A 13,825-nucleotide genomic window follows, 5' to 3' on the forward strand; every position below is an offset into this window, starting at 1 on the left:
GTGATTTACTGTCTTTGCCATTTGACCATAATAAGGGAATATTGTTTCTATTTTCTACTCCTACACACACAGAGATAGAGCAAACCTTTTCTCCATGACAAGTGACGAACACTATGCCATATCCACCAACGTTTACAAAAACACACAGAAAAAGTAACTTCAGGAGGAATCATTCTCCCCAGGCACCCTCAGCAGGCCTGTCAAAGGCACAAAGACACTGTTCACGGTGGACTCTGGGAGAGAGGAAATACAGGCTGGCCTAGATTCAGCCCTATGGCATGACCTCCCTGACATTTCTGGCAATTACACACAAGATGAACATGATCACCGTAACGAGCCAATTCCAACCTGCCTGCTGTAGCAGAGCCCACAGCCGTCTCCGGTGAGCATGCATGGCGACTGCTGCCCCAGCAGAAGAGCCACTGGCCAAAAATTCAGGCTGCACAGAGTACTTTGCCAGGTTAAGGGAGGATGCAGCGAGTACCTGGAAGTCCCTCTGCATGCAGCACAGCCCGCAAGGCAGCTCTGGCCCAGGAAGGGTGACCTGGGGCCTGCCTGGGATGGGTCGTGCCCCACGGGCTCTGGAGGGGCACAGCTGCCCACCCTGGCTACGCCAGCTGCCAAACGGAGCAGCAGCAAACGCGTGCCTCTTCGCAGAGCTCTTCAGGACGCAGAACCTTAATCGATGGGTGCTAACATGGGCACCAACCACACATTTCAGGAGATGCAGGGAGGCCTCAGCTATCAGGCCCTTTCCAGGAATCAAAACCGAGAGCTCTGACATTCGCCTGACAGTTGCTCCACCTACAGAGCCAGCTAACTACCCTATTGCAAAAATGGTTTGTTTTTTTTTGTTGGTTTTTTTTTTTGTTGTTGGGTTTCTTTTCAGAAGACACGAACCTCTCCCTAAATATTGTCTATTCGCTCCTTCGCTGTCTATAGCACAATATATTGCAAGAATATCCATCTCCTTCTGCTCTTCATGCAACCTGAAGTGAGGAAAAAAAACGTGAGAACTGGTCTGCACACAAAGCAGTACCTCAAGCACTACCTCTGTTTCAAAATGGAGTCTCTTATTACTTCAGTAAAAGATAAAGTTTAGGCCAAGACTAAGAAGATGTATGTATGTATTTATAAAAAAGAGAGATGTACGACTGGTTTTCAGACAAAAGGTCTGTGGAGCCCTTCAAAAGCAGCTACAAGAGAAGAAAGGCTTGTGGTGTTTATCTTAAGTTCACTATACTGGGTTCTGTATCTCCAGGCAAAACCTGGGGGAGTTGGGGGCAGCAGTGATGAAGGAAAGGCGTCAATAAAAGGCTCAGATAAAAATAAAGGGGAAAAGCCAGCAATAAAAAAAAATTATCAGCAAAATCACAGATTCGAGAGGAGGAGACCAAGAACACTGCTGCTTAGACCACCCTGTTGACCTGAGACAGCCCTAATATCCCTTTAGCAAATGCTGCGCATTTCACCAGCTATAAAGTAGCAGTTAAATTCCCTTCGGGAACAAAATGTCAAAAGCAGATTTGAAAGAAGGGGGAGGAGCCAAGTAAATGCAGATGTTGGTTTGCAAGACGCTGTGCTACTTCCAACAGCACGTCCGCAGAGCTGTCCCGTTCCACCACCCTCGCTCCCTAAACAAGACCTCTAGGTATTGGATTTGAGCATTTGGTTGATGCAACTCTCAGCAGACACACCTAAACAGTTAGGATGGGTGCTAATTGAGATGGTAGGCCTAACACAGAAAAAAAACAAGTCCCCCCCACAGTCCACTTTCTACCATTTTACGGGTGAGCCAGCAGGAACTGCCCACATACGTACTGGGTTGGTTTCGCTGTACGCATGGTGCGCTGTCTGTTTCATTGCTGACACCTTCCCCGACCCCTCCATCCGTTTGCCCCACCACACGGAGCATCGTGTCGGGAGGAAATCAGCACAGCTCCTGAGAAAAGCGGGGACATGTCAGCAACACTGCAGAAATTTCTTCCCCAATGCTAATGGTAGCCAGGTCCAGGCTGCGAGTCACCACCACGCTACCAGTGGCCAACGCATTTTAAAGCGCTGTAGGGAGCAAAGCAGGCTAGTTAACGAAGCGCTTAAAACAGTGGCAAGTGCCCTGCCTGCGCCAGGGCTTTCTGGTGTGGGCAGGGTGGTGGGCAACTCATGTGCAGGGGACACAACTCCACCTAAGGCTGCACAGCGCCTGGAGGACCACGTGTGAACGGCGTTGCCTGCGCTTCACCTTTTGTCCAGGCCGAAAGAGTAAGGACAAACAAAGCAAGAAGTTTTACAAGGTGCTACACATTCAGTGTCCGCATCCAGTTCCCGCTCCCAAGTGTGCCAGTGCACAAAAGCATGCGGCTCATACACCCGCATCCTTGTCTGGATGCGACTGCTACGCAGCTTTTCACTGGGAAGATCCCAATTCGCTTCCAGAAAATGCCCTGTCCACACATGAAACCTGCCATGGGACGCACCTGAAAATATCACAGCCCGCCAGCCGAATCACGAGAGGTGAGGAGTGGTGCAAGGCTAAACCTGGGCATAAGCACGCGTCCTGCCCAGCGTTCACTGCTCCCGGGCTGCTTGGTTTTTCCATTTGCTTTAAACTGGACGTGCTGCTTACAGCCTGTGGAAGCAACAGCCTGTATGGAATTAATCCACTAGAAATTACTTTTGCATTCTCCTCATAGCAAAATTTAACTGGCCCTGCAGATTCAGCTGGGATCTGGGAACCAGGCATACTGGCACAGCCTCGATGCAGAGCTCTGGCTCCGGTACCTCATTCAAGTTTGCGCTGCGGTGGTGAGGTCCAAACACAGTTATAATATGGTGGCAGTTTGTCTTCCTCAATTGCACGAACACTGCAACTCCCAGGCACCACAGACCTACTGCAGCTCCTCAGTGGTGACAGACCAGTTAGTGAAATCTATTATATTGGGACTAAAATGCATCAGTTTTAAAAGCAAGTGTGGCAATATCAATTGCTGTCCCTCTGCTGCCAGCTTTAGGAAAATGAACCCAGGGGGATCTACCAAAATCAGAAATCCAGGCAAAAAAAAAAAAAGCAGAGGAGCCATGTCTGCACAGCCTGGTTTGCAGCATTTTATTCTCAGCCTCTCACCAAAAAAAAGAAGAAAAAAAAAAAAAGGAAAAATGAAATAAAAACCAGGCTCTGATCCCTAAGCTGCTTTGTGTGGGCATGGAGTAACATCTGCAGAGAGCAAGGGGCTTGCTCTGTGGGCCACAGGTTGGCCCTCACCATGAGCCAACATTAACAGAGGAATTCGGACATTAAGCTCTGTTTTTATTTGAAACACCAAATGCAGCTTTCATCTTTTTCTAGATATGACCCTTTGCCAGAACACAGCACAAAGTACAAGTCTATTTATATAACACACGAACAAAAATATTAATTGATACAGAAGATATATTTATAAACCAGCATTTATTTTGTTCTCCTGCCCTTCAACACACCAGCTCCTAAATTAACAGGCCAAATACACTGCACCATCAGCGTCCAGTCCCTTTCTCTGCAAGTAAATTTAAACGTGACCTCAGTAGACTGGCATCTAACACTAAGATTTTAGTTTTCCTTTTACCTTATTTCTGACCCTTCCGTGGCCAAGTGGCTGCCTGAGGTCCCTGTGCAGGGGTGGACACGTGCCTGGCACCCACGCACAGCTCAAGCCACCCACGCCTGGTGGGTGTCGCTGCAGACAGGGCACAGGAAGTCCCAGGTGTCTGCAGGCCGGCATGGTTTTCTATCAAACCGCCCTGCCTCGCAAGCAAACGTCACCGAATTTCAGATCTGCGTCGTGTTCCTCCTCAGCACATCGCACACGTGTTACCTCTCCATTTGCTTGGATCAAACGGCAAGCTCGAGGGGACTTTGGAGTATTTGTTATTAACATTTCCAAGGCACACCTGCACTAAATCCAGCTGTTTGGTTTATGCCTTTTCTTTAATTCCAAACGCACATTAACAAGAATTATTAGACTGGATGGCACAGCTTTAAGAACTACAGCCACTGCTCTGTGAAGGGGAGACATTTATTATACTGCGGTCAAGTACCTGATAAGTATTAGTGTCACAAGAAGACATGACCTAGGTTTGCCTCCCCCCAAAAGACAGTCTTGTGCCTTTCTCCAATCTCCTGTCCTCTTTGCAAAACAAGAATCCACTTCCACTTGCCAGAGGATTTTGGTCAAAACTACTGAAGAGGAACAAGTCTGAATCCCAGCTGAGGACACGGTACAAACGGCAAACCGGAAAGCGAGAGAAAACAAAGCAGCTTGGTTCGTGTGACATGGGAAAGGGCACATCATAGGAAACTGAGCCAGAGGAAAACACATAAAGATCAAGTAATTTCAATGTAGAAGTGAAGAAGAAATGGCTAAAAATTGTGTTTGATTGCTACTAATAAACCCGAGAATATTGTTTAGCAACATACTGCTAATGACCACTTCCAATTTTGATCCAAAGCTATCAGTGGACAAAGGAAAAATGTTAAATTCCTGCCGTGGACAGAAAGCTTATAGATTTTGGTTAATTAAATGCAGTTCTGCTGGTATTTCTCCCTGCATGAATCCAAACCTGTCAAAATTACTTCTTGCTTAATCGCAGTTGCAAGGCCGGCCAGCTTTTAGCCCAGGCCTCAGCATCCTGCCCAAAGGGCGGGCAGCCTTCCTCCCCGTTCTCCTCCTGTGGCTCTGGGCCTCACCAGCCTTCGACGGGAGGACGGAGGCCTGAAGATACCATTTCTTACGTGAACATCGCCGCCACCTCAGCAGAGGCCGGAGGCTTCCACCAGCGCCCTCGCTGCCCAGGGCAGCTGTACTCCACCCCTGCCCGCTGCCCCCGTCCGCAGCGCTGGTGCCGGTCGGCACACCGGTACTGCCCGGGGTACGCTCTTCCCCTCCCGCAGGCAGGCAACGCCGGTGAGAAAATCCAGAACAAAGAAGAAGGGTACAGCACACCAGGCTTCCTCACATCTGACAGTTTTTCTCCTCCTCCCATCTTGTCTGCTTTTCCAAGAATGAGGAGGAAGATGTTTTTCATGCATTTATATACGTATAGCTCATAAAGCATGAAAAAATATATATACATAGATGTATCTCTCTCACTGCTTAATCTGATCAGATACTGCAAGCAGCAGGATACAAAAATAGATAATGAAAACAACAACAGAGCCCCTGCAGTTTTGAAATGTGCAGTTATCTCCTCCTTTCCTACTCCTCCAACCTTAAGGATATATTTTTATATGTAAGAAAAACAAAGCAATAATACGGCGTAAATTTCAGACACACACGCAATCACGCCTGCCTGCATCTGATGCTCCAAACCCAGCGCGGCTGGAAAATGGTTCAGGAGCAATAAAATGGACAAACACTGCCCAGTGGTTCACATCACCCACGACCACTCCGGATCCTCTGAACTTTGGCCAGTCGTCTCCCTCTGTTAATCTTTGAGTTGCTTACGAAGATTTAACTGTATTATCAAAAATTCACTGTCGCCTGGGCCTCGGACCCGATAGCCTATAAGTTCCAAATAATAATAAAATTGCGATGCTAGTGTACTTCATGCGTTTTCAGATTGGATGTGCAAATGTAAGGACAATTTCTCCCCCTGAAATCCAAGCTCACAGGCAAACCTGAGCAGCGACTGCTAGATGAGGGTACAGAGTCGGTAGGTACCAGGCAGAGGTGCCCACACGGCCCTGCTGCTGCACCTTCACCGCCAAAATAGCAGGGTGCTATTTTGTTCCCCACACCGGCAAGCAAGCCCCGTATCCGTGCCGAACCAGGCAAACCACCATCCTGCTGGCAGCCACCCCCGAAACCGATTCTCAGCAAGCGTTACCCTGTCCCGTCGCACAAACGACTCATCCCTCATCTAATCACTGCAGCGAGAAGAGAAGAATAGAAAGTGTAAGTAAACGTATACATCGCATACCGCAGGACGGCATTTCTGAAGGCTGCCACTGCTACAGAGTGAGAATCAGAGCGAAAGACTGAACAGGTAAATATAAATCTGCGGGCAGAAAAAAAGCAGGAAGGTAACTGCAAGCAGACACGTATGCCTCAGCTCTAACAATGCTACCAAATCTGTAACCAGAAATCTTTTCATTCTGCTGTATTTGATAGATTACAAATCCTCTCCTAAAAACTCCTGAAAGCAGCTTACAGTTCAGACAAATAACTATTTTGCAGGGGATGACAAGAGACCTAAGAACAGAAATGATGGAATAACAGCTCTGTAAGTAACGCAGATTTCTTGAATGCAAGAGACAGAAAATAAGAAATCCGTACAATTCAATGAGTAGTTTACAGCTGGAAATCCTTTGAGACCTGTTTCGGTTAACTGTGAATTTTTTTTTCAAAAGCAGCGAGCATACTTTAGAAGAAAATAATTAAAAATCTTCAGGAGCAGAGTGTCTCAGGAAACAAGACACGCCTCCCAGTCCTGATGACTTTCTTTTTTAAAATGAACTGACGTCTTCCCTGTGCTCTGCGATGAGACAAAGAATCCAACTAAAAACAAGAAATGCAGGAGTACTGCAATTCACACCCCCTGAAACGGTTGCCTTGCTCGGAGCAGGGGCACAGGGGAACAATTTGCTCCCCCTCAGTTACCGTCACGACACATTGCTCGCCCGCGGCGGGCACGAGCAGGGCGCTCCCCAGCTCGTGTTTTTCTCAAGGAGGGAGCTCGTCAGCTTTTGATTTCGGTTTGCACCTCTGGTGCCCCACGAGCGGCCGCTGGCCCTGCGCCCCGGCCTGCCCAGTGCCCGCAGACCCAGCTGCTGTGCGGGATGCCCACCGCAGGAGCCAGGGCAGAGCAGGCCCGCCGAGACTCACTGCTCGCTTGGAAAACAAGTCACGTGCGAGCCGAGTTCATTTTAGGCTATTCTACGGGAGCCACCATCCAGCACGACCGTGCAGAGCCGAGCCTGCGCTGGGGAGGGCATCGCCGCTCTGGGGCAAAGCGGGCCCAGCCGGGCACGGTCCTCGGTCCTCTCCGGAGCAGCCCTGGAAGAGCAAAGCAGAGCGGGCACGGCACAAGGCTGGAGGAGCTCCCAGGTCCCTGCACGTACACAGCCGCTGCCCGAGCGGCAAACAAAGCTGCGGAGAGCCTGCGCACAGCAGCCCCCCGCTCGTGCCATCGCAGCACAGGTAGCGGCTGCGGGGAAAACAACGCAACCACCACCACCACCGCGACAAGAAGGCGGACGACAGTCGCGACAAATAACCGCCGAGTCACGCGCACTGACGGACCGGCATGCGGCGGGAGGGTGGGCTGGCAACCCGGCCGTGCAGCAGAAGCCCCGGAGAGGTCAAGTTCACTCCGGCACCTTCTCGCTCGATGCCTACAGGGGAGGTTCAGGCGCACGAGTGGGTCTACCCCCGCCGCCCCGCACACGCTCCCCCTCCGAGAGCCCCGCGCCGCAACCGGAGGCTGCATCTGCTCTGGCTGCCATCGGGAAGGCGGCCGGTTCGCTGCCTGTGGTTTATAAATAAATGCCGGGGGGAGGAGGGGGGGGTGGCGGGGGAAATTAGTGCCATGCAAAGAGAAGTCCGGGTGGCGATCACGGTGTTAAGACCTGCAGTAAAAGCCGCTGTCGGTGAGCGCGGAGCAGAAGGAGCGATGAGGGCGGATGGTTTAGAAGTGCAGTGAGTACTAAGGAGATGGTGTACGCGTGGCAGTGTTTATATGAGAGATCAAAACAGAGCCAAGCCCATCCAGGGAAAAAATGGCGACTACCGGGATGGGGGAAACTAAGACACTGGATTAGTTATTATTTTTAATAAATGTATGCACTGCACATGAGCTAGACACATCGGAAAAGCTGCCGATTCATTCTGAAAAAGTGGTGCGTCTATTACCTGTTATTCTGGGATTTTCTGGCCATGGTGCCTGCCTTTGTTTTCTTTCTGGAATAGTCACTATCGAAGGGTAACACTGATGCATAGCCATGTTCAGCTTCTAGGGACAAAGTCAGCATTAGTGGCAATATATTTTTTCCATGCATTTTTTTCCTCCTTTGCAGGAACGCTAGGGTAAAGAACAGAATTTTTTCGGGTTGATTTGTTTGGATTTTACTCTGGCATCTCTTAAAGAAGCGAGACAAAAAAGATAATAACTCGGTAAACCGAAGAAAAAAAAAAACTAAGAGACAAAAAGTGCCGAAATTCGGAGGATTATTGGAGTGCACATTGGAACCGAGGCGGATCATGCAAACCCACCCCTGTCACGCTGCGCTGGGGGGGGCACTGCCATACAGTTACCGACTGCCACACACGGAGCAGTGCGAGCAATCCCGAGCGCTGCGACACGCACACCATCCCCGTCCACGGCCTGACGGAAAAAACAACCCTTTTCTTTTCGGATTTTAACGAAAAAAGGCCAAGGGAAGCGCACTGTTCCTCCCCCAGCGCGGTGCCTCTGGCGAAGCCCGGGTCGGCCCCGCGGCGGCCGGGCAGGTGAGGCCCGGGGCTGCTGCTGCTGCTGCTGCTGCTGCTGCTGCTCCCCCGGCCCGGCCCGCCCGCCGCCGCCTCACAACAAAGGCCGGGAGCGCCTGCGGGGGACCGACCGCCTGCCCGCCTGCGCCCAGTACCTCGGTCTCTTCTCTCCAAGTACTCGGCCGCCTCCAGGAGAATTAACAGAGAGTTCAACTCCATGGCCGACGCGCCAGCCCCGCACCGCGCCGCGCCGAGTTCACGCGCGGGGGGACTTCCAAGCCCCCGGTTATAAGGCACCTCTCTCAACCTACATTTGACACACAGGCGACGGGCAGCCCGTTTCGCCAATCGGGAGTCGCGATTGGGCTCGGGGGCGGGACGCAGGGAGGCAGCCGGGCCAACCGGCAGCCAGCGCACCCCCCCCTTTTCCTCCGGCTGGGGCAGGGAATGTTGACAGATCCCCATCTCGTCCTCCGATTGGCTGGCCACTATAGTAACAATTTAGAAGCCGAAGCTTAGCAACAGCACGTGGTGGCCCGGCCCCCGCGCTCGCTGAATGGCTGGCTTCTTGCATGTTAAGCAGGTAGCGGCCGCCGATTGGTGCGCGCGGCACCATGCAAATAAGAGCGGCGAACGGTCCAATGGGGTGGGAGACGCGTGCCGTGCGGCAGGAGGCGGGGAGGCGGGGGGGGGAGCCAATGGGCGGGTGGAGGCGCGGCGTTGCTGTGAGGAAGAGGCAGGCAGAGGGGCGGGGCGGCCTCAGGCTCCACCCCCAGGCGTCGCCGTGCGCGACACGTTCGGCCGGTGCCAGAGCGGGTCCGGGGGCTCAGGGCAAACTTACCGCCAGAGGCGGAGAGCGGGAGTAAATTAAGGAGATACAGGGAAAAAATAAAATAAAAATAAAATAAAAAAGGGAAAAAGGAGGGGGCGGAGGAGCCCGGAGCAGGGCCGGAGCCAGGCCTGGCGAGCGCCGACTTCTGTGAAGGAAACCTGCCGCCGCCATTACCGCGCCTGCTCGGCACGGCTGCAGGGCTCCCCCCCTCCGCGCCCGTTACCGGCCCGGGTCAGAGCTGCAGCCCCGCGGCCTCCCTCCCGGGGCTGCCCGCCCCCGCCGCGGCGCTCTGCCAGCGGCTGAGGCGAGCCGAGGCCCCTCCCTCCCGGGGGGGCTGCGCATGCGCGCGGGGGCGGCCGGGCCGGGCGCGGAGCTGCTCCGCGGGCACGAACGGGCGGCGGGTGCTGCGTGGGTTTTGTCTTCACACAACGATGACTATTTTTATTTGTAAATACGGGCGCGCTGCTCCCTCCAGGCCACGGGGAGGGCAGCGGGGCGCGGGGTCCCCGGTAGCCCCCGGGGGAAGCGGGGCAGCAGGCCCTGAGGAGACGCCGCCTCGTGTCGGTGCTCAGGGAGCTCGGGCGGGCGCCGGGGGCAAAAGGCCAACCTGCTCCCCCAGTGCTGGCAAACGGAGGGCACCTGGGCGTCGCCGGGCCGGTGGGGTGGGCCCCTGCGCGTCTGACAGCGAGCAGGGGGCTCTTGGTGTGCCCGCTGTGGGATTTCTCGCCACCGCCAACGCGGTGGGGGGTCCTCAAAAGCTAGCTGGCATCTCAAGCAGATTTCAATTCTTTTTCTCCTTACTGTCAGGGCTGCAAGGCAGAAGAACATTGGCGTGCGACTGCAACCGAAGGAAAAGCCTCCCGCCTTCGTAGTGGAAAGCATGGCAAGAAATGAATCGGAATGAAAAAGACGACACAAATGGGATGCCAGAAATGCTGTAAAAATGTGTCTGGCACAAACATCCGTGACCCCTTACAGTGCGCAGGCATGAGAGGAAGACAGCAGCACTGCAAAAACATGCGCAGAGATTTAAAAGAATTACTGAACTCTGCACAATAGTCGAACCTGCTGAAAAAAGAAGCAGTGGAAAGCTCTCAGAAATGCAGTCAGAGGTACTGCCAGCTTTCCAAAGCTTGCCAGTATATTCAGCTGTCTGTCGTCATCTGGATACACAGAAGCCATCTACCAGAATAGCCTGGCTGCTGGTGTACAGGCTGAACAGGAAGGAGCTCGGCACCTTTCCTGTCCACACCATCCTATTTGCGCTGCTAACTTTGCATCCTTATCTCGGATAGCTGCTGCACAGCCGTTGCCTAAAACTGGTTGGTTTTAATGCAAGCAAGTAGTTTTAGAATAGGCACGTTTTAAGCTGTGCTGTGATCACACATTGGTACATCTTCAGGCCAAAAGTGCTGAAGCCTGTAATCAGTCCTCCCGCAGAACAGCGCTTAGGCACACAAGTGGTCCTATTGATTTTAATTGAACTATTTGAGTAAGAGCTATTCAGTGTGAAGGAGGGTTGCAGAATATTGTCCTGTGTGTTTGTTCCTTGGCAAAAGGTGTCAGCTACGGTTTCCTTTTAAGAGGATAACAGCGATTCAGATTAAAATAAGGATTATGCTTTACTCTTTTTACAGGATTGTGGTAAAACTACATATACATTACACCTGGTAATTTATTAGTCTGTATCTTGTTGTCTCAGATATGCAAGTGCAATGTGGCTCTTGCTGAAACACAGATCACATTTTACTGCCGTTTGGTCCAGGCATCAGGGATAAGATGAAATACAAGGCTGTGAAGAAAGGAGCATTGTGACTGTAATTTAAGAGAATTTTATATCTGCTTGGAAAAAGTCTGACTCCGTGAATTACAAGGCAGAAGAGAATTTGGTGCCTAGATTGCAACAGTAAAAAAAAAATGCCGTAACATTTTCCACTTGCTGCTTGAACTGTTGAAATTCTGCTGCATGTAGGTGAGAGTACAATTTTCACTGTAAACCCATTGAAATTTATGGCAGTTTTGCTGTTGACTTAAGTGGAAGTAGGTTTAGACACTGTTTGACGTTGCTTTCTGTTATGAAATAGCATGAAACCGTATATGCATATGTCTGTGTTGTCCACACAGGAAAGGAAGTTCCCTTTGCCTGACCACGTGCGTAGGGCACGTAGTAAAGAGAATGCAAAGATGTACAGATAAGGAACCGTTGTTCTCTACTGTGGCCATGGCGATCTAGCATTTACTAGATCATTACATTAGCATACTGATCTAGTATCTCAGATTTTCAGAGCACCTGTATTTCTTCGTGTATGTGTCTGAATGTATCTGTCTTAAACTGGTTTGTACACGTGCTGTGGAATCAGTCTTATGTCCAGAAAGGAAGATGAACGTTCTAGGTGTATAAATGCACCTGGGTGGAAGTGGGATATGCTTGTATGAAAGGCCAGGGTTCAGGTATGGATGTACTGAGGCTCTGAAGGCCTGAAGCTTCTCCTGCTGCTCCCCGCCGCACTGTGAACACGCACCGTTTGCCTCAGAAGCACTGGAGTCCAAACAAGTGTAGCACTGTGCAGGGCAGTGCTTCAGGAAGGTGCGTAGCCCGTGCTGTGCACCTTGCCAAGCCCTGCCTTCACCGGACACCCCTCGGCGCTCGGTCCGATCCGGCTGCTGGGCTGAAGCCGCCTTCGCCCTCCCCTGCCCTCCCTGGGACCCGAACCCAGCAGCTCTAACCACCCCTGGGGCAAAAACCATCAGACTCAATGTGATTCCTCTCTCTGCATTTAAATGTGGACAGAAGTATTCTGAAGACAGTTGTTTGAAGGCGATTGAGCACAATTTCACATTGATGCTGGCACTTTCCAGGGCCCCTTGCTTCCACCCTCCCCTGCACAGCAGGGGTACTTTGGGAAGAGCGGGGCCACTGAAGCCAGCTGCACTAACGTGTGTACGTGCAGTGCTGTTAAGGAGTGCAAAATAGGGACCAGCGCAGTCACGAAAGCCACCTGATTTCTGTTCACACACACCCTCACCCCACCCTGTCCGCTAATGATATCCAGAGTGAACCCACGTGCATTTAGGAAGGACACCGTATGGGTTGGCTCGTACCAAACAAGCTCTGACACACGTGGACCGGTGGCTGCATCGAAGGAGCCTTCAGTACAGTGTGCAGCAATGTGTTAGAGAGTCCCGAGTAGTTTTAGCAAGATTATTTCTCCTAGATTGAATTCAACTGAGTCCTTCTGAAGGAGGCACTATAAAAACTTTTAAAATACCTAGAATGAATCGTTCTGGCTCTGTTTTTATTAGTGTCAGTGACGCAGGACTAGCTTTGGTGGTGTCAGGGCGGGTGCAGAGGTGCAAAATGGGTGTGACAGAAGATCAACTGAATTTAAGAACTGAAGGACAAGCTCTAAGATATACATGTGCTCAAAGGCTTTGCAGGTTTGCCTCTCTAAATAGCTCTTTTCCATTTCTGCAAGCAAGCAGCGGGAACAGCTGAGTGCTGAAGAAACAGCTGGCCTTCAGTGATAAGCGGTGTCCGTCACTGCATGGTGAAGTTTGAAAAACTTTATATTTAGAAGCAGAAGGGAGAGCCATCAGCAGCCACACCCCAAAACCTGAACTGTTTGCGGTTTCTTCACTGCCTGCACTTTGTGATTGGAGTGGCAGTATTTACATTTTTAAATGCCACAACGCCTGTCGTTTCCAAAATCCGTCCTCTGGCGTGACATGGCCCGTGAGATCAGTGACATCAGAGCGGCTGGCTGCCCTGAGCCGTGATGAGGGCAGAGCTCTGAAGCTGAGGATCCGTAATTCAAGTAACTTCATTCACTGTTACCCACATACAGCCTTAAAGAAATAAATAGGCCTACCATGCTTTTCGGATTTGGCTCATTGCAGCTACTGCATGTTTCTTTCTTCCATCTTTTTAAATTCCTTACTGTGTCTTATCTGCTATGTCAAGACATGGCCTCCTTCACTGTGCCTTGGAGTCCACGCCCCTATTTCCTTGGGTGTTGCAAAGCACAGGCAATTAGCAAAGAGTGAGCTGCCTTCCCACACAGGAGGGGATCTGCACTCAGGGCTGGCACTGACAGGTTTCAGCTCCCCGTCTCAGCATCTCAAATCCCATTTAATTTCTTATCTCACCTGTGATTCCGATCATTAACTGTGTCCTAGATGGAGAAACCAGAACACCCGAAAGTCAAATAGAAAGAAGTTTCAGAAGGAACATTTTTGTCGGTGCCCAAGCCCAATTTGAGACACTTTGACAATCTCTATCCCACCAAACAAAGCAGGGCCAAAGACCATTCTCCATCCCTGATCTCAAATGGCAAACGTCACTGTAGCCACTTGACTCTGCAGCTCCTCTGGGCTGCTACTGGTGGACATGTGGCTTTTAGTCATCATTTTATTTTATGTGTGGTTTGCTTTCAGTTTGGGATGGGTTTTTGAAGTTTGTGGTGCCTGAAGATGTGTGGCAGCCCATCAGAGAGCTGCTCTCAGAGCTTAAAGCTGAGGTTATGGGACATGA

General features: G+C 51.2%; 1 protein-coding gene across 3 annotated transcripts in view; it reads right to left on the bottom strand.

Moving 5' to 3' along the window:
• MXD4 (MAX dimerization protein 4) overlaps nucleotides 1-8,751 on the bottom strand; it is a 38,783-nt gene extending 30,032 nt beyond the window's left edge. The window contains exons 1-2 of one of the 3 annotated variants that reach the window (XM_075420386.1): nucleotides 8,618-8,751; nucleotides 7,887-7,983 (exon numbers count right to left, since the gene is read on the bottom strand). In XM_075420386.1, the coding sequence (XP_075276501.1) occupies nucleotides 7,887-7,983; nucleotides 8,618-8,681 (161 nt within the window). In that variant the 5' untranslated portion in view covers nucleotides 8,682-8,751. Of the gene's footprint in view, nucleotides 1-7,886; nucleotides 8,056-8,617 lie in introns of all 3 variants that reach the window. The other 2 variants (XM_075420384.1, XM_075420385.1) reach the window with 2 other exon arrangements.
• Nucleotides 8,752-13,825: the final 5,074 nt, after the last annotated feature.

Source organism: Opisthocomus hoazin, chromosome 5, assembly GCF_030867145.1.
Source record: "Opisthocomus hoazin isolate bOpiHoa1 chromosome 5, bOpiHoa1.hap1, whole genome shotgun sequence".
In the NCBI taxonomy this organism is placed as follows: Eukaryota; Metazoa; Chordata; class Aves; order Opisthocomiformes; family Opisthocomidae; genus Opisthocomus; species Opisthocomus hoazin.